The sequence below is a fragment of the Ostrinia furnacalis genome, unplaced genomic scaffold, assembly GCF_004193835.3.
Source record: "Ostrinia furnacalis isolate ACB-3 unplaced genomic scaffold, ASM419383v2 OfSCF4519, whole genome shotgun sequence".
Lineage (NCBI taxonomy): Eukaryota > Metazoa > Arthropoda > Insecta > Lepidoptera > Crambidae > Ostrinia > Ostrinia furnacalis.
In genome coordinates, this window is record NW_021134758.1 from 644,869 (window position 1) to 666,422 (window position 21,554).

Here is a 21,554-nt window from a genome sequence, read left to right on the forward strand (position 1 = left end):
TTGTCTGGTGTATGAATACACGGATCTGTGTGTGTCATAATGTTATGAGTAAGTACGGTTCCTTGCGATCGGTATGAGTGCACCACATACATTACTCTTAATAGTACATCGCAGGATATGTATTAAAAACAATCCTACTTTATACTTCTTCTACTGCTACTTTATTCTAATTAATTATTTGTTACTTGTGCTGTTAATTACAATTCTCAATCCGTAAATAATTTCTTCCTTCTACCGTGTTCCTACTACTGTCCTCGTAAAATCATCGTAACCGATTGTTGTAATCGGATCACATGAACATCACTCGACCATGTATGTCCATTTGGACATATCGGAATGGCACGCTTTGATGAGCAACTTGCTGCATCTACTCTAATCCATATCTGTGCACGGAAATAACTAAACAGCTGTTCTACAATATTCGGTCGGGCAACTCAGACAAGCAGCAGCTGTACCTGTACGTGCGAGCAACGCCAGCCGTTTTCCTTGGAGTCGCGATTGTTTGGCCAGTTGCTTTCTCATTGTTGTGTCTTGCGCCGTGCCGTGTAGTGTGGAGATTTGGTCTATTCATATTAATTCAAAGTTTATTACTGCTACAGTATTGACGTTTGAAGTGTGTGAATTGCAAAATAATCCGAAGCTACGTTGGCGCTATGTTTACCAAAATTCATCGTTGTTATTGTGACTCGAGTTGAAATGTCTTGTGAATACGTGGACCGCGAGGAGAGTTCCGTTGTGCATCTCAATAGAATCTTTTAAAAAGTGAAATAGTTGTATTGTAGGTTAGTAAAATAGTAGTTGACAATGTCTAGCACAGTTCCGACCAGCTCGGCGCTGAGGGCTCTGGCTTTGGAATACAAAAGCCTGCAAGAGGAGCCCGTCGAGGGCTTTCGGGTGAAGCTGCTAGGAGACGACAATTTGTTTGAGTGGGAAGTTGCAATCTTTGGACCTCCAGACACATTATACCAAGGTGGATACTTCAAGGTAAGTCTACAACACCATTGTCCTGATAATGACAATACTATCAACTAAAAAAAACAAGCAATCTTGAGTGATAACAAGTCTTTGTAAGAAGTTAGTCTCGTTTTTCTACATGATGCTATAAAAAGTACCATGTGGGAGAGAAAAACTGGTCAAACTTAGTAACTAGGTAGGTGTGGGATTATTCTTGAGGGCTTGTTTTAAATATATTTGAACTGTTTAAATCATCAGTAATAATTATCTTCCTACCTTAAATGAACTTCTAAAGTAGGTAGGCACTTAAAACTAACTTATTTCCCCATAAAATGTTTGCAAATAATATCAACCATATAAATATTATATTTTCCTGTTACATATCCTGTTTTGATCTTCTCAAGATAACTGTATCTAAATGGTAGCCATTGTAGGTACTTTTTCCTTGATGGAAATATTCTCCTAAGGTACTTTGATATCAAAAACACCAACATTATGTAAAACAAACAAAACAAATTAATAAACGATATTTCGCACCATCTACCTACATTATTCCTATCAATAACTTATTTCTCTAGGAACCAGCATTCATTACGAATAGGAACCTGATTCTCTTCATGACATAAAGCACAAGTTGTTATTTTAGCATCTACGGCTATTTGGTACCAAATGTATTTAAGCACTTAGTAGGCTACTTATAGGTACAGCTTATTTGTGTTAATTTAAATAGCAAAAGTAGAGGAAATAAAAAGTTCATCCTGTAATTCTGAGGTCTTTATAGTCTGCGATTTACTTTATTTCGTCATTGAAAGTATACCTACAATGATTTTAAAATGTAAATATATTTTTATAAATTCATTCGTTCGTTCGTTTCAGCCAAATGAAGTCCACTGCTGGACAAAGGCCTCCAAAAATTCATTATTTTTTTTTAATTAACATCAAGTAGGCAACTGCATTTGTGTACCATAGTCGATCCATTCGTAACCATAGTGGTTTTGTTAAAAGACCATGCGAGAGTTTTAGTCATAGGAACCTAGTTTATTAAACTACGAACTATTTCTGAATAGTTCCACCAAAACAAAATTGATGAATGACTTATTTTAGAGCTAAATCAGAAATCATTATGTACCTACTTGGTATACCTACATTTTTTTCTTTGGCAAAAAATCCTGCTATCAATTTAGTGTTGAGAATTCCAGGAAAATTGAAACTTTTTACAACTTTGTATATACCTGCTTTGTTTATTTAATACCAATAGTTAGTCACTGTCCATCCATGATACCTATACATCACATTGATTTGGGTGCTAAAGTATGTTCAGTTTAGATTACAACTGATTGAGTACCTATCGCAACATCTAGCAAAATACCCAGCCATCTTTACCATTTGGCATTTTATTATTTACTGTAGGTCAGTAAGGATAATTATCGTGATAATAACAGATGGATAATTTATCGGTTGATAATAACAAAAAAATGCGCTTGTGAAAATGAACTGTATTCGAAATTTTCGAACGTGTATTTCCGCACTTTCGTCTAGTGGTGGGCGTTAATCAACATAGATAGTTAAATAAAACCTATCTATTTAGCTCCAAGATGATCACTATAGTCATCTAGCGTCAAAATATTTTTCTATTTTCCAAGCATTATGCGACTAGCAATGGCTAACTTGACAAATCAGCAACCAAAAACATAATAAAGTAACATTTCTTATAAAACAATATGACTAATGTATCTTATACTGTTGATAATTATCCGATAATTATCATGAAGCGTAATTATCTTGATAATTTCGAACCCTGCTGGTAGGTAACTCATCTAAATTATGTACCTTTATAATTATTAAACCAAGTTTTGTTTGTTTCAGGCACATATGAAATTCCCTTCGGATTACCCATATTCACCACCTTCCATTAGATTTTTAACAAAAGTGTGGCATCCAAATGTTTATGAGGTAAGTGCTTGACTTTTTATAATAGGTTCAATACTTCAATTTTATCAATGTTGTATGTAATGAAACCACTAATTTGTGCTCTATAAAAGATTTATAATTTTAAAGATAAGAAGAAAAACTCATTCTTGGAAACTTATAGGGGCTTTTTCTATAGGTGCCTAATTCAAGAAAATTCTGTCATTTGCTCTATGTGTCGTTCTACAACAGACACCATCTATTTAAAAAAATAATTAAAGTTTGTAAATATTGATACATGAACTAATTGAGATCTAGCCTAGATAATAAAATATTTTTAAGATTCTTGATTGTGGAGATATTTCAGTAAACAAGAATCACAATAGATCATAGACTATACCTATGGGAATGAATAGCAATTGTTTGCGCAAACATCAAATAATTAAAATATCCAGTTTTGTACTAACTCCATTTAGAGGTCATTCATACGAATGTTTAATTCAATTCTAATTCATTCAAACAATTCGTAATTAGCTAATTAGAGTAAACATATGCAAATGTGCTACCGATTCAATTCTATACCCTACTGGCTTATTTACCTATATTGTTTGATTTGTTGTAATTGGCAAATTACTATTGCATAAACTTTTTTGATTACAAATCAAAACGGCGGCACTGCTCGCGATAGATTTTTTGTTTGTGCAGAAAATGCAATCATTTTCCATTCAAAAAGTTTTGCGAATCTTTTTTTTTAAATGTTTAGTTTCGTAATATTAAAAAAAAAAGAAGTAGGTAGGTACCTACCTACTTCTCGAGTCCAATATACCTAATCATCAAAATTGGTTCAGCTCTTTGAATTAACAGACAGACCACAAAGCTACTTTCGCATTTTTATTATTAGTATGGTAATTACTTTAGTAAACAAATTCTCGAAACAGAGCGAGCCTTAACCGCTAGACCTAGAGATTTATGAATTTGAGGATCATTTCGATTTTTAGCTGTGAATGCAGATTTATAGGGCTAAGAAATCCTTAATACACAGTGCAAAAATTTTTGTTCTACGACAAAAATTGACGAAGTTATGGCCAAATTACTAAAAAAGTTCACTAACCGCCCGGCGCGGGGACGATGACGTCATTATATCCGATCCGAACGCTGCCGGCGTACTGCGTGGATAGAAAATATTTTTTTCTAGCCAAATTATCAGTTTTAGAGAAAAACTTGTAATAACATTTATTCATCAGAATAAAGTAAGCTATCGATAGGTAATTTTTAAAAATGGAAATTGTGAAAAATAACGCAAAAAATCCATACGCTCATACGATTCAATGGCACGCAGAGACGCGATTGGGGTCTCCGCGGTGGTATATTTGGCGATTTATTCAAATAAAGTGTACATAAGTGTTGTTAGAGTCATATCTTCTTCCAAGTAAAATATAAAAATGTATAAGTATTAATTTATTTACTTCTAACAATAAGGTATAACTTCTAACAATAAGACATTGCTATGAAAATCATTTCGATGTACACTTAATAGTAATACCTACCTGTTATTTAGTTTTTCTGAGTTAAACCTACGCACCTACCTATTTGCATCGAATCCTATGAAAATGTGGTTTTTGGACATAGCAATACTTATTTTTCACAATTTTTATTTTTAAAAATTACTGGTCGATAGGTTACTTTATTTTGAAGAATAAATGTTATTAAAAGTTTTTTTCTAAAGCTGATAGTTTAGCCGGAAAAAAATATTTTCCATCCCATTAGTACGCCGGCTGCGCTCGATTCGGATATAATGACGTCACGCGGCCCTGCGTACGTTGACTTTTAGCGGCAAAAACGGCCTATGTTTATTACTTAATATCTTCGTAAGTAATAGTCCGATTTGGATAATTCAAAAAGATATATCTTTCTTATGTCTTAAAGATTAACGTAGATACTAGTTTTATTGAATTTTCTACAACAGTACTGATCCTCATTGGGAATCCGATTAACTCAAGACGAAATCGCGTGCAGCCTTTAAAAAATCTAAAAGAAGGATCATTAGTGAAATAAGGAAAAACAACGAAACTTTTCAACTGTTTTCTGTAAGCAAACTGACCACAGCAAAACAATAATAATATTATGTATTATTCAAATCAATACAGAACGCCAAACAGGGTACATAATAATGAGAATGAGTCCACTCCTAACCAGATCATTCAGTCAGACAAGTTTGGAAAGACTTGGACACAATAAATTATTTAACCCTTTAAGTGTTGAGAAAAATATTGGTTTTAAACCTTACAATATTAACTCACTAAAGTTCAGAATATGGTGGCATTACCACCGTTAATGAAATTTACTGGCTGCAAGACTTGGTAACGAAAACCTTTTTGGCATCACATCGCTTATTGCCCTTGACATTGTAATAGTATACGCGAGTACCATCATAACAATGCCGTAACCACCTATCAATACAGACTACAGAAAACAGGAACCTCCCTTCTCTTTTCAAAGTTAGGTAAGGGCCCTTTCCCAACAAAATCAAGTGCGGGATCATTCGTTGCTGGATCTGAAATTGCAAATAGGATGTTTGTGTGAATTTTTATTAAACACAGTAGGTACTAAACGGGACTCTGCAAAAACAGGATGTCTGCGAGGGAAAGAGCCTAAAAACGCAAAATAATAATATTCTTCTACTGTTTATGAAATGAAGTTTTTTTAAAGTCTCATAGATAGAGGTATGTTTTACTAGTGAATAATAAAACTTGTTTCAATTCTCATGCAGCCAGCTTAGAGCCGACTGAATGTTGCAACACCGTTGGCTTCTTTAACCCCTCCCGCGGACCATTTCAGCTGCATCGCAGCGTGACCCACTTTACAGACAACCTTCTTCTAACTTCGATTGTCTCTAGATCTCTATTTTGTATGTAGACTTACAATTTTATTACCATTGCGATCAATCTTCGACCCTCAAACCGTCTACGGAAATGTTTATTGTCTTTGGAATTAAATTCTTTTGAGGACTACTACCTGTGCTACTACCACAGTCAGATGATTAACTTTGCACTCATTGTGTGTGATTCATTTGTATTTACCCAATATGCATACAATTTAAAACAGTTTCATTACAATCCAGGCCAAAACAATACAAAGCAAGGTTGAAGTAGTTGAATAACTCCAATAAAACAGCCTAGAAATAAGTTTGTTCGTTTCCTTACAAATAATAAGAATTTGGTAATAAAGTTAAAGTCTGTGTATAATGAATCCTTTTTCAGAAAGGACAATGGGCAAAATGGTACCCGGCTCCAATAGATATGAGTCTAGTATCCTTTGAAAGGTCTTACCAAGATGAACAACTTTTACTATGACCACCAGCCTCAGATCTGGTTGTGTACGAAGATATACATACTTTTTTGCAGAATGGTACCCGGCTCCAATAGTTTTGTTTGTAGTGTCATTTAAAAGGTCTTACCAAGACGAACAACATTTACTATGGCCACCAGCCTCAGATCTGGTTGCGTTCGAAGATAAAGATACTTTTTGTGTAACTTAAGTATCATACAGTATGAAGGGGGACGCGCTCGGGGCAGGGCACCGACGAGATGGTCGGATGCGGTGAGGAAGACGGTGGGCGGGAGTTTGCATCGTGCGGTCCACACAGCTTATGAACACTATCTGTGGTCGCGATCCTCATCAGTGAGGGACCGAGGAAGAAGAAGAAGAAGTAACATACGTGTCCATCGTATGGTACTTAGGTTTTGCGAGGCAGGAAGGGTTTACTGCTCCAGCATCCTTCCTTAACTCTATAATTATATTTATTGATGGGGATAATTGTGAAATAAATATTTTTATTTAAAGAAGTACTACCCCCTTATTAATAAAAAGTTACACCTAGGAAGAACCTTGGATTAAAATGACATTTCCATACCAAATGACAATTTAAGCCAGAGTTCAACTAAAGTGTAACTTGTATTAATAAAGGGGTTAAAGTTTTATTACCTCTTAGGGTTTTATTATGGGTTGCTAAAGCGAATAAACCCACAAGACCCAATAAGTCCACCCACAAGATGGACCGACGACCTTATAAAGGTAGCGGGAAGGCGCTGGATGCAGGCCGCCACCAACCGGCCATTGTGGAAATCATTGGGGGAGGCCTATGTTCAACTGGACGTCCTATGGCTAAAATGATCATGATGATGATGATGAAAGCGAATAAACGGCTAATAGCTTGGGTAGTTCATCGTAGGTATAATCCTTTCCTTTTCAATGCTTCTTTTAGTTATATTAATAGATTGTAGTCATAATACATACTCGTATACATGGATTTGTGTTATACTTTCATTATAATACTTAGTGGAATTACTGCTTTCAAAACGTGAATTAGAACTGGCCCCATAGCAGACATTTTCCTACATCTAAAGGCCTTTTAAAATATATATTGGTTATGGCTATTGGAGCGGGTACCACTTTCCATACATTTGTGCCCATCATCCTTTGTAATTTTTCAACTTTTATACACAAGTGAAACCACTGTCATAACTAGTTTTACTCATTTGGAGTGCACGCAGGTCAATTCTTAAAACTATGCCTCTAGCCGGTTGTACAGTTTTCGCGTAAGCGGGAATACCGTTAACTTTTAGAAGAGACAGTCAGTGAGTCGACACCGCGAAATAATGTAATGAAACGTGGGGTCATCAGTCGTACCTCCGATTCACCGTGACGCCACAATGAGTCACTGACTCGCTTCACTCTACCAAGAAACACTAATCGCTTATTTTTCCCAAAATTACTTCAAAAACAGAATTTTCAGAATCTGCTGTAAAATTTTCAAACGCATAAGATGAATGTTGTTGGAGATTTACTCAAAAGACGTGACTGCATTCCGTACAATGTTGCAATCGAAAGTTCCAGAATCTCTCCAAAATATATTCTTATGCGATGTTTATTTTCGACTAGTACGATTTTAGAATAGGATCTAGGTGTGAAAAGACAAAGTATTCTCAATTGCAATGAGTCGTCGGATTTCTAGGTAGATATCGATATGCAAAACTAGGCTAACGCTAACACATACGAATACAGTATGAATAAATAATGTGGTGATTTCGAAAACGACTTCCTTTTTTCTCTGCATTTCTATGTGGCAAGTAGGTAGTTATCAAATAAAGCATTTAGTAAAAATGCACCGTAAAGTACCGTTGTAAATTTGTATGTAAGCCTAGACGTTGAAAAATTCACCTCAAACAGGATGCAGTACAGGTTGAACGACCTTTGCATGGTGCCACTGACGAAGGTGGACAAAGTAGCAAAACACACTTACAATTTTGATATAAATACCCGGCAAAGATTACAATTGTACTTATTTATTTAAACATACACGAAATGTACGTATTGCGTAGATATTTTAAAAACATATCTACAAGCTAAGTTTATTTTGATGCCAATCTCATTGTGAATGTAGACAGAATCACGTCGTTCGTGACCGAGCGTCGAGTTTAGAACAAGAAAAAACAAGACAATTTGGCGCAATGTCAATATTGTTTGTTATCATTTCCTTGTAAATGTTCGTACTCCTGCTTGATACGTCGTCATTGGCACTCCCCGGCCTTGGGGTAATTAACCTTATTCCTGATCTCGATGACCTGCCTCGCGGTGGTCGCTCTGAACTTGTGCTACATTCACGCGCACCTTTAAATAAAGCCCCAGAGACGCGATTTGTAACTCCCGAAGCGACCGCAGACACTCGTGCCAACATTTTGATCGCATACCCCTTTGTGTTAGCCACGTGGACGCCATTTCTTGCGGCGCACTGTACTGGCAAGTCGCGTGATGATGACACCAGGTCTCTAGTCACTTGACCAGGTCATGTGGAAAAACAATCACCTTTTGCTTGGGGGCATAAAGTTAAAAGTTAGTCAAAGTAGGAATGACAAAGACGCGGGTGTGCGAACTATAATAAGGTGCGCTTCCGCGGACGACGTGCGTCAGCAGGCCTTCAACCCACCCGTCGGCCAAGCAACCGAGCCAAGGTCCTTGCCAGGCGGATCACTGTTTAACCTCATATTCGCAATTAAATGATCCTACAAAACGACTCTTGGATTCAGTTCCTCTTCCTAGTCTTCTTCCTTCCTACAAACGTTATTAGATTCAATAATGTCTTCTCGCATCGTGACCAAATTGCCGTCCAATTCCCCCTTTAGAATCACTGCTTCATGTAAATTATTATCTCAAAGCCACAGCCAACGAATTTCGTCACACCAGATTGATTGCCCTAACCTTGGGACGCGTAGTTTTACTTTGGACAACCGACATGAATTTTCTAGTTTTCCCTGGCAGTAGCACCGTAAACATTGTGTGCTGTAGTGTTTCCCGATTTGGAGGTCAGAAATACACGCATTTTCTTTGTGAGGAAGCGCGCGATGAACCGGTGGCATATTTTTAGCCGAGGGCGTCGCTCTTGCTTTATGTCCGAGGTGCTTTTGCGCTATCATCAGTTTACTACGTAGATAATATTGCGCCTATCTTCCACTATAAATCTTCTTATTTTTATTCTTAATATTAAAATTTGCGCTAACAAACCGGCTAGGTGTGAAAGAAGCCACAAAAGGCTACAAACTAGCATTCCGTGAGAATAAGGTCATTTCTAAATCGACCTGCAGGCAATGAATAACAAACACAAGAACTAGACAGAAATCGACAAAACCTGTGATGTATGATTAAAATCAAGTTCCTTTTTTCTCTATGAGTATTGTGAACAGGATGATGAAACCACAAAGCGATAGTGAAACGATTCTAGTAAACATAACGACAGTGATTGCGGCTCGGCTCGTTGTTTATATCCGTTTCTGCAATCGATACTTGTATGACAATAATATTCGATGCTATCGTATTGCGTGACGCTGATTTCAATAAGCTATGTAGGTATTCGGACAATCTTGTCAAGGATACAACACTCGTACATTGGCCAATCAATACTGTAACATCACTGTTCATATTAAATTTTCGTTTCAGGCTACTTATTTGTAGATCTTTGGAATTCAGGTCTTCCTTCCTATTACGATATAGGTACGATTCAAATTATGAACTAACCTAAATTGTTCTGCCAAGTATGTAGATGCCTATTGAATAAGACATGTATGTATAACAGAGCTTAGGTAACGAACAGAAACCTATCTAAAAACATACCTATAGAATAGAAGCCAGGCAAAGTGTGCTCGGAGACACGTCACCAACACAGTCAGACTCTGCGGAACCGTTACATGAGGCTCGTACCTCTCGTACTTTCACTGTCTCATTGTTTTGCCTTTTGAAAACACCAACCTACGCTAAAGCACACCCCTTGGAACCGTTTTTCTGAGAAGCCCATTTAAACCTTAAACCTTTGTTATTTAGGAACAACCTCTTTGAATTGTCTCAACAAAGATTCTTGGATCAATTTATTTACCACCTTTTGCAAATAGGAAAATATCGTTTTTGCGCATCAGATTAGGTAGAGATGTTATTTTAAAGGTGTCAGGCATTTAATGCTTTTAAAGGAAAGGATATACTCGGTAGGCACACAGTCCTCATTTCCCCTTCCTATATTTGTTTTGGTGGATAGCTACATAGTTATCATGATACTCGCGCGAATCTAGGTCATACGAAACGGAGTAGGCCTGCTCAGCTAACCGTTCAAATTTCAAAATCGCGGTTTGCGAGAATAACTGAACGCAGAGGATGGAATAACCTTCACGAGCCGTTGAGCAGATTACGATGTAAATGGGGTGGCTGGTGATTACCGAGGTCGCAAGGGCGATCGGCGAAGGTGAGGTGACTCGCCGGTCCACTGTTCCTTCCGCTATCTCCATACTAAGATATTCACACGTATCAACGCAATCCTTTTTGATACATACGTTGTGAGACCGTAAAATCGACTTATGATTAGTCACTAATGTTGACCATTCTTGAAACTTCAAGAGCTGTCAATACTCATGTTGTTGAACTTGAATAATTTTCTAGAAATGTTTTCCATGTTATTTTGAAGACCTTATCGCAGTAAGGTTAACACTTTGCCGTGTGACTAACCTATCTATTTACAGTAAACCAAGTGGTACAAGCGATGACTGTGTGTGGTAATAACTTTATTTCCTCTACTTTAAACAAGGATTGGTCGAGATTTGGAAGTCTTGGGAGGTTCATTATAAAGCCTTATCTAATAAACACGAGCGTCATCACATCTATCGACCTATTAATTTTGAATAACACGGCATAACATCAGCTGACTCGGACTAACACGCATTTAATTTACAACTAAAAGCAAGCTAACGGTTTCTTTTTAGCTTACTTAAAATACTTGACATACATTTTTGTTTGTAAACGCCTCCGTGGTCTAGCGGTTAGAGAGGTCGTCTTGGTTGATCCGGAGGTCCTGGGATTGATTCTCATTGGGGTACATTGAAAAATCACTGTGTTATTTCCCACTTTGCTGGAGGAGATTTGGCAGACTTGTATAAATCCTTTAAGATTTCGTGTAGGTACATCAGAGAGCGGTTCGATAGAGTTATGTCATAATGCTGATGGCGGTTAATGAATTTTGACACCAGATTATAATTTGTGAGCTCAGTCGATATTTAAAAAAGGATTTGTTTAAACTAACCTGGCTCATTAAAAAAATGCTTCTTTCAGGACATATCAAAATGACGAAGCACTGTTCTGTCATATAAGGCTTAAGACAAGTTAGAGGACAACAGGAAACACGCATGATTAAATTGTCATAGTGTAATGCACATGTTACACAGTACACTACATATAATGCTTGAGTACATAATGTATTTCTAGATCATACATTTTATTCTTCAACATCTGATTTCGAAGCTAATTAGGAAGTAAATCAATTAGCCCGACACTAATTCAAAGAAAGAAAGCAACTAGCGAGCCAAAAAATTGCCTGACTAATGTTTGCAAACTTTATTAGTTTTGTAACATAATTTAATTTACTTCTCCTTTCTTTTTAATGCTGAATCGTTATACCGAAAAATGTTACACGGCAGTAACAAGATTAATTGTTATTAGGTGTATTGTATTGATAGTTGTAACATTGTGTGATTTAGTTACTAATTACGTGTGAGTTATGTAACACTTTCAAAAGTAAACACGTAGGAACGACACAATGAAAGTGTAACCACATTTTTGTTTCTCATAATCCATAATCTGACTTTTTTAACTAACTGAAACACACGTAATATCCATTATAGCGAAAAACATTACCCTACTTTCTGCACTTAGGTAAAAAGTCGTCCTCACGTCATCTTTTGTAATTCTTCAGGTTTATATTTTTTGTTAATTTGATAATAAATGCATTTAACTTAAATTCAACATCGTGCAGGGTCAGCTTTTATGGTTTTTACTCTGATCTGAGACCTCCATTTATTTGGCACTCGGTTACGCTCAATAAGCAATAAATCGCTCACCTAGCAGTATAATGGCACATTTACAAAAAAAGCGAAATTGAGTTTTTACGGCCTAAGTGTTTAAGAGTGTATAATTTATAAAGTGGTAAAACGGCACGGTGTTAATTTTACTATTTGTCGAGAGAGGGCGTTCAGTGTCATTGTAGCACTTGCTACGTTCCCCCCGCTTCCGCGCATAACAACGGCTTATTTGTCAGTTGTGCGGGGCGCTCCGCGAGTTGCAATCGCTTCTAAATCTGTGTTGGCGTAAGTGGCAAATGTGACATTTTATTAACTTAGTAAGTTAGTAGAAAAACGGTACATTTGACAAGAGAAGATACGTCATGATTAAACTTTATTTTATTTGCTATAGTTTGATTGTTATATTTGACCACAATCGCACCTGATGTTAAGTGGGATGCAGTCTAGGATGGTACATATCTGCCCTGTAAGTGCTTATTCACTCTCGCCTTGAAGAGGCCCGGATTATAGTTTTCGGGAAAGACAGCAGCAGGCAACGAATTCCAGTCCCTAGCTGTTCGCATTATAAAAGAGTCATCGAAACGCTTAGTGCGCGCTGGTGGAATGTCAACAATATAGGGTTGGTACGCTAACCTGCGTCTGGTTCCCTGGAAGAGGGCTGGTGGAATTAATTCGTGTAATTCTTTCGCACATTCTCCGAAGTGTAGCCTGTAGAAAACCGATAGGGATGCTTCCTTACGGCGATGGTCAAGTTCCTGGAGCGCCGCTTCAACAAGGTAATAAATTTACATTCGTTTTGTAGAATAGCTCAAATACTAATAATACAATGCAAATAAAACATACCTTAACGACCTGGTTTTTCTTGTGTTGGAAAATAACTGAAAAAGAAGTGAAAAAAGTCATGTTTTTTTCTAATTAAATCCATTCTTACTCCCTTAAAATGTATGAAACTTGTATCTGTTTTCTACTTTTGCTAATAGATAATTTTATTGGCTATCGTGTGATATAAAATATTTGCTTATTAATGTTACGCTACCCACGCTTTCACTTGTTTTTGAAGGAAAAGGTGAAAACTAAAAATTAAAAACTTAAATCCTTGTAATTTTGCGATAAATGGGTCAAGCCCCAAATTTGAAGTGTTTTTATCGATAAAATTGTCCCTAGATTTGGCCCATAAAGTTTGATCACTACATGCCCGGACACACTGTATATATAGGTTATTATAATATTTTAGTTAAACTTTTTATTGTATGTTGATTTCAAATAAAAACTTTTGTTTTCTATCAACCAATTGTCTTTATTTCTAGTTTTCACATCCTGTTTAATTATGGCTTTGGGGCATATATGACATTTTTGGAAGTTGTTAAAAAGTATAACGGCACAATTGCATGGTTCTTCTTCTTCTTTGACTGCTATGAAGTAACTCCTGGAAACCTGAAGTGGATTTTTTTATCCCTAAGTATCTATTAAGGTCTATACTAGTTGCTAAAACCATAAAATCCATGATAAAATGTAAAATGAACTCATAACTTCGTTTCAAACATTTGTAAAATCTTTGACCCTCATTTCTGTAAAATAAGAAAAAAGTAGATGTGTCATTATACTGCTAGGTGAGCGAAATGTTTATAAATTGATATGAAATCATTTCGTTAAAACTTTATATTGGAACAGCGTTTGAGCTCAGCCAGAACAAACTCTTGTAGCTACCTAGGTATTAGCTTTAATAAAACTCTAGCAACCTTGTCGAGAGTTATTGGCTACTGCGGGTGTCTCACATAGCGACATCTAACGTTACATCGCACACACAGGCAGGTATATTTTCTTTTACAAAAGAAATATACCATTTTCAACATGTCTAAAAAAATCGCACTATTTTATCTGTTTCTAGGATGCCAGATTTTCATTGTAAAGCTGTCCACAGAATACTTCTATTCTTTAGACATTGTTTGCACGTCTATTGTTTAGTAATAAGGCCGTACCCGTACCTACGTTTCTGGGACACCGAACCTGTAACAACGAAGGATATCTGTGTAGAACACGATTGTATCTCTGGGAACTTAGCATCTTTTGCCGTTTAAAAATTGTCGATGCGTGTATCTTTTTATAGAATCGAATATTCGATATGCGAATTCCTGGTGAGCGTTGTTATGACGACTCAATAATCGGCAAACTTGACGGCGAGTCGGCAACAATGCCGCTGGCTTTATGTAACAAAAGTTACGCGTGCTCTGCACCGCAACGGAAACGAAATCTAAATCTTGGACCGTGAAGCATTAAATATCATGACTTTAATAACCGCGGTTGGGCAAATCAGACCAATTTGCGCGAAAGACACTGGAACTGTTTGTCCTCTGTAATATCGCGTACAATCCTCATAACAATGTGATTGACATTGCCAATGCCAATAATTACGTTCCAACAATAACTATGACACGGCTGATTAGAGGAGACAGCGTTTCATTAGAAACTAGATGGGCTGGCGATAGGTATGTATTAAATTAAATCGTAGTCGAAGCGTGCTAAGATGCTGTTACTAAACGATGTTTTCTGGTTTTCCTACTCTTTATTGATGGCAAACGGCTGAATGATAAAACTATTACCAAGGTATTCACAGTTAAGGTTGAATTATTAAAATTTTATTTAAATTCTAGATCTTCGCAATGAGGCAATATTCACGTTATCAAAAAGAAAAACAAAAACAGATATTTCATCATTACCATGAGTCATCAACAGACAAAGCAATCAACTCATGATACGAAAAAAAGTGTAAAGTTTGACATAAAATCAAGTCTTTATTGCCTTACTGTCCACTAATCACAACACAAACAGAAATAGGTCCCTGCAGTCAAATCCCCACAGGCAAAATTAGCACATGGAAAATAGCACACAATACAACTATTTAAGATTCCACAAAGACGTCACGAAATAACAGTAACGTGCATTTTTTGTCGTTAAGTTCTGACGCTTCGGAGACGCGTCGTCGGAGGCGTCAATGGCTGCGCAGTGACACAGTTAAATCTAACGTCGTCGTTATCTTTAATGTGGAATTAATTCGATGCCCTCATAACGTCAACCGCGAATCAACTAATGTTTTTTCAAACATGTTAGGTACTGATCAGGGACGTACTATTACCGTATCAGTGATACGGGGCCCCAGGGCGATAGGGCCCTGAACGTGTGCAAACAACTAACCCAATAATAAATGTCGTATAGAGCAGAGCCCCCAACAAATTGATCCATTGCTTTCGAATAGATCCCATTGGTATTAAAAACGAATAAATCAACAGGGTCTGTCGTAAGGCACACTACGCCTGGTTCTAATGGGTTGTTCTATCATTTTCCAGAACGGCGATCTCTGCATATCAATCCTGCACCCGCCAGTGGACGACCCGCAGTCTGGCGAGCTTCCCTGCGAGCGCTGGAACCCGACGCAGAGTGTACGCACTGTGCTTCTCTCCGTGATCTCACTGCTGAATGAACCCAACACCTTCAGTCCGGCGAATGTGGACGCCAGCGTCATGTACCGCCGCTGGCGCGACTCGAAAGGAAAGGACAAGGAGTACGAGAACATTATCAGGTGATTATCCAACTTCTAGATCCCAACTTTTTCAACAAATCTTTGGATTTCGTTACTGGACGAAAAGGAACTATGAGGTTTTATTCGCAGCCAAACCTTAGATTCTAACTACACTGGAGTAGTAGGTACTCATAGGAGTACCAGGGGGAGGAAAGGCATTAATTTGCTATTTTCTTCTGGTAAAATTACGTTGTCATTCCAATGATAGTATGTACGTACTTACATACATCTTCCTTTCCTTTTAACTGGATTCGCTTTTCTATTTGAAGTTTATTTGTGGCCAAGCTTTTAATTCGGGCTACACAGTGATTAGAACGTGCTATGATTAGTCCCGTATCGATTGGCCGAACTGACTTCAACATTTGGTTGAACTAAAATTTAGCGTATTACTTATTGTTCCATTTGAGAAAATTCAAAGGCACAAATGGTCTTGCTCACTAAATTATGCCCCTACGAGAATTGAGCCTCGGGGTGTTTTGTGCCTAATCTATTCCCCATTTGCGTGGGCTATGATATAGGCCTACTTACACTTACTCAAATTACAGGCAGCTCGATTCAAATTGTTTATGAGGAGCTTATTTCGTCTGTTGTGAATTATGTATCTTGTTCCATGTTGGCCTATTGGAAAGAACATTTGTAATAAATCTGAACTTATGTCGTGTACGGACACGTTAAAAATGTATATCCTACACAATTTTTTTCGAGTACCTTTCGCACCAACACTACCTCTATTTCCCAGGCATTGGCTATTGGACGTTAGGTCACGTTTAAGTCTAAAATCGATACATACGTTGGTGTACTGGGTCTTGTAAATATTTGTCGTCTTCAGTCTGAATTCTCAAGCGGTTAAATGCTATAATATAAACAGATATTTCTTCCTACCCGACACAATATAATTTTAAATATCTAGTTGTTATTAAAAGCTTTCTCAACATTTTGAGCGAAATCCATATAAGCGGATTTTCAGTTTGATTAAAAAGCAAAAAATTACATTTAACTAGGACACTTGTGTATGTAAATTTTATACAGAATTGCAAGAATAAATAGCAGTCAGTGTACACAAACAATTAAAACTAGTTTATCAGGAGTGCTGATAAGTAAACGACGCACTTCTGAACATTATCTTATAAACAGAGCGAATGTTGCGATTATAACAATACAATAATGATGCAAAAATGCTAAGGAAATAGTAAAGATATGATTCCTTTTCTAATTGAGTCACACACAACACATGGTTGTTGTAACTATAAAACATAGGAGAGATCATCGCGTTGATCAACTTTTAAGTAAGAATTGGAAGAAAAGAGATTGTAGTTATGTCAAGAGACAGTGCCCCCTGGAAATATTCTTGCTTGGCATTGAGAGTGAGATTGGATAGTTATTATTAAATTGTAGTGCAGTTAACTTGCTCATAGTATCCCCAATATTCAGAGTAGAGTTTCAGAGAGAGAATATACGCAGAATTTTCCTATCAAATTTATTTATTATTATAGCTCTATATTCCACATTTTTACAGTTTCATTCAATTAATCTGTATCTCTTGTTTGTGGCCCCACTTGGGTAAAAGCCTCCTCCATCTTTTTCCACCTTTCCCTGTCGCTGGCTATGTGCATCCAATTATTTTTTGCAATCAAAATACAAGCCTAATAATAGCATTAATTTTATGTAATACATATCAAGAAATACCATAAATGTTGTTTTAAACAAGGATACAATAATATCCAACTAAAAATAGTTTCTACTAATACCGTCCAGTCTGTAGATATAAAACAGGTGTCAAAATTGTACAATTTTCTAAGCAATGATTTTATTAGTATTAGTGACGCACTGTAATATCGATGGCTCCTACGTATACTGGCGTAAGTGAAAAAAGTAAATTTTACAGGAGAGCCATTTTAGTGGCCAGAACCATATTTTTGGGTCATATCTTCTGACCTACTAAAACGAATTTAATGAAATTTCACATTTAGCCTTAACATGTAATGCTTTTGCTACTGCTGTTATCAATTTTTATATTTTTCTTATATATTTTGAGATTTTACGCATTGCCCTTTTACGTCGTCACATTTCTATAATTTCATGTATATTGTTCAACGTAAAGAGACTTAAATGACAACGTAAATATAATATTTTAAGCGATTACTCTCTTTATTTATGCATGTAATTATTTTAATTGTTATCATGTGCTATATCAATAATAAATCAGTTAGAAAAAGTTGTTTAATGTATCGTTATTACGTTTTAACGCAAATACGCCCATATACTGTGCTCGAGATTTAGTTAGGTCTTTTAACATAATGTGTCATATTTTTAAAAAATATAAATAACTTGAAAAAATCGAATTGCCTAAGGCGGGAATTGAACCCACGATGCCTTAGGCAGTTCGATTTTTTCAAGTTATTTATAATTTTCAAATTAGTTTGAGATGCGACTCTTAACGCTAAAAATTAAATAACTATATAATGTGTCATAATTTATAAATAAAACAATTTGCTAAATATTTTCATGGCTTTATTTAAGATTTGGATTATAAAAAATATATGTTTATGTAAGCAACTACTCGTATAGATTGACGAATCGTATGATTGGGCTTTATACGTGGCGTAGTTTTGCACATACGCCTATTTGCCTAAAATTTTATTTTGTATCTAATGGAAAAAAAATTTTTTTTTCTTACTGACGTTATAGATTACAGCAAAATGAAATCATTTCTTAAATAATTGGAAAAAGGCGTAAGCGGCAGTTTCGCCTTTATACGTAGGAGCCATCGATATACTACTACTTAATTTTACTGACCATGAGACATACAACCAGGAAATTTAAACCAAATGACATTTTATAACATGTAGCGTAGCGTATGATACATTTGACATATGAATCACTATAATTACCTGTAAGTAACCTACATACTCGGCTACGGGAATGTTGGCATAATAACAATAAATAGTTCCACGATACCAATCTTATGAAAGAGGACAAGTTTTATTGTAGGTAATTGATGTGCCTACATAAACTATTACATGTATATTTGCTAAAGTTATGTTTTTTTTATCATTTTCAGGAAACAAGCACAGGTGGCCCGTATCGAGGCAGAGAAAGAAGGCATTGTAGTACCACTCACATTAGAAGACTATTGCATTAAGACACAAGTCAAATCGTCGACGCAGGAGCCGCAGGTCAGTCTCAACTCAATGTATATTAATACACTTCTAGTTCTACCACAGATTACCTAATAGTTACTGTTGTACCCTTTGGTCCTGCCTGCTGGACAAAGGCCTCACCCAAAGATTTCCACAGCGACCGGTCCTCTAGCATGAAAAACTTTCGTCTTCGAATCGTTTGCGTATTCGACAAAATTCTATACTCAACCTTCAAATTAAACGATAATGTGACAATTTTGATTCTCAAAATAAGTTTTGTGCAACTATTTCTCATACTAAGTTCACTTTACGACACGTTCACTGTGTTCACACGATAGGGCGCTGTTGTAGTTTTCGTACTAAATCTTTTGATGGCGATTCGAATACGCAAACGATTCGAACTCGAAAGTTTTTCGTGCTAGCCGTACTGATCATGGACGTCATTTAGCTGAAACGAGCTAAGGAACCCTTCCGTGTTTTGGACAGTTGTCAAATTAAATACTTTACCAATTAATAATAAACACTTTTTATTGTTTGAAAGAATCGTAACTTATACTAATAACAGCGTGATAGTAAAACGTAAACATCAGTAAAATTATTAAATATTTGTTTTGTTGGGGAATTTCCGTATCTTGTGCCTCGTAATTAGAACCATGGTAAGGAAGGAAATTTATTCTAATTAATTTTTTACGATCGTTACATTACCGACTTGTATAACTAGTTACGATTTCAGGGCGTGTGATCTGCCAAACCGATAACGTGATCGTTTAAGTTTTGCTTCTGGTGGGCAATTCGCGTGCAATAGATTAAAATATTGCACCATTAATTTGTACTTCGGACCCAAATAAAACTATAGTGTCGTCGTCATTTTTGTATGGATTTTAGATTCGACTGGTGGGAATCGCGCGAGTTAAATACTAGAAAAATACGAATCAGTATTTTTCCTCTATTTGTGTATTACTCGAGAATAACTCGCCTGTACGTTCGTTGTCGAACGTAAATTAATGTATTGCGACTGCGATTCGAAAACTACGACGTATTGTTTTTTCAAGTGTGTATTACAAACAGTATGTAACTAATAATAATGAATAACACAATGGTATTGAGATTTTTGCAGTAACGTTAATAATATTATATCGAGTACGTACGTCATATTTTTACAGTAATACCTGAATTTAAATTCACTTGATCTATTTTTAAGTTTGATCACTAAATACATACATAAAAACGTCAGTATCAATGTATTTATTTGTTACAAAAATTCAGTCTCTATTGACGCGGACTGTAAATGGCGCCAACTAGTGAGCGTATTGGCGTGCTAACCTGTTAATCCTATTAATCTTAGCATTCAATTGTCTTCCAGCTGGACATGACGGACTTCTACGACGACGATTACGACGATCTCGACACGGACTCCGACGAGGAGCTCGAGGGCGGCGACGGCGACGCCGACGACAGCGGCAACGGCGAGTCGTGAGGCCGCGCCGCCCGCGCGCGCGCGGCCCCCGCCGCCTCCGCCAGGCGGCTGTAGCGCGGCAGCCAGTGCCGTAACTAGCCTCTAGTCCTCAGTCAGGTCTTTTCGGGTGCCCCCACGAACTCTGTGCCTGGGCCCCGCTCGCATTGACCTAGTTACGGCACTGTCGGGGAGTCGTGAGGTCGCGCCTCCGCCAGGCGGCTGTAGCGCTGCCGCAGCCAGTGCCGTAACTAGCCTACCATACGCCCGGTGCAAGCTGGCAGCGCTCTAGTTCTACGATGTCTGTGCCTGGGCCCCGCTCGCACCGCCCTAGTTACGGCACTGGCGGGGAGTCTTGAGGCCGCGTCCCTGCCTACGCCAGGCGGCTGTAGCGCTGCCACAGCCAGTGCCGTAACTAGCCTACCATTATGCCCGGTGCGCTCTAGTCCTCAGGTCTTTTCGGGTGCCCCCACGATCTTTGTGCCTGGGCCCCGCTCGCACCGCCCTAGTTACGGCACTGTCGGGGAGTCGTGAGGCCGCGCCCCCCGCCTGGCTGGGCGCTGCCGCAGCCAGTGCCGTAACTAAAGCCCGGTCCGTGAGCACGTAGAATTTTGTCCAATGACCCCTAGCTCATTAAAAAAAAAACTCATTTATTTTTGCAAATAGGCTTTTAAAAAGCACTTTCACACGTCCCAATATTAACCCTACCACTGCTTCGGGACAATAAATGGGCCAGTGCTGAGAAGAAGCAGCGCAAGAAACTCAGTCACTATTGTCAGCCTCCTTTTCAAGGGTTTACAGCTACCCATCCTTATCGCTCGCACGTAATTATATTGCTGTCGCGACTGTGCGACTGGCACCCGCAGTGAGTGTGCGAGCGCGATAGCAACATAATTACGCGCGAGCGATAAGGATGGGTAGCTTGGGATCATTGGACAAAATTCTACGTGCTCACGGACCAGACTATAGCCTACCATACGCCCGGTGCAAGCTGGCAGCGCTCTAGTCCTCAGGTCTTCGGGTGCCCCCACGATCTTTGTGCCTGGGCCCCGCTCGCACCGCCCTAGTTACGGCACTGTCGGGGAGTCGTGAGGTCGCGTCTCCGTCAGGCGGCTGTAGCGCTGCCACAG

At 37.7% G+C, this 21,554-nt stretch overlaps 1 protein-coding gene across 2 annotated transcripts; it reads left to right on the forward strand.

Moving 5' to 3' along the window:
- Nucleotides 1–393: 393 nt before the first annotated feature.
- LOC114359611 (ubiquitin-conjugating enzyme E2 R2) lies at nucleotides 394–20,980 on the forward strand. 2 transcript variants are annotated; one of them, XM_028314061.1, is made up of 6 exons: nucleotides 394–984; nucleotides 2,821–2,907; nucleotides 15,599–15,831; nucleotides 18,893–19,007; nucleotides 20,335–20,492; nucleotides 20,807–20,977. In XM_028314061.1, exons 1-5 carry the CDS (start codon nucleotides 805–807, stop codon nucleotides 20,446–20,448), a joined length of 729 nt encoding a protein of 242 aa, XP_028169862.1. In that variant the 5' UTR covers nucleotides 394–804; the 3' UTR covers nucleotides 20,449–20,492; nucleotides 20,807–20,977. The 2 variants fall into 2 exon arrangements, with proteins under 2 accessions (XP_028169862.1, XP_028169863.1); XM_028314062.1 differs by having other exon boundaries at nucleotides 805–984; nucleotides 20,335–20,980.
- The last annotated feature ends 574 nt before the right edge of the window (nucleotides 20,981–21,554 follow it).

Bases quoted from the DNA above. Each gene is read 5' to 3' on its own strand.
- LOC114359611 (XM_028314061.1), top strand. From the start codon at position 805: ATGTCTAGCACAGTTCCGACCAGCTCGGCGCTGAGGGCTCTGGCTTTG. The intron at 985-2,820 runs GTAAGTCTACAA...TGTTTGTTTCAG, and splicing joins ACCAAGGTGGATACTTCAAG to GCACATATGAAATTCCCTTC. The intron at 2,908-15,598 runs GTAAGTGCTTGA...ATCATTTTCCAG, and splicing joins GGCATCCAAATGTTTATGAG to AACGGCGATCTCTGCATATC.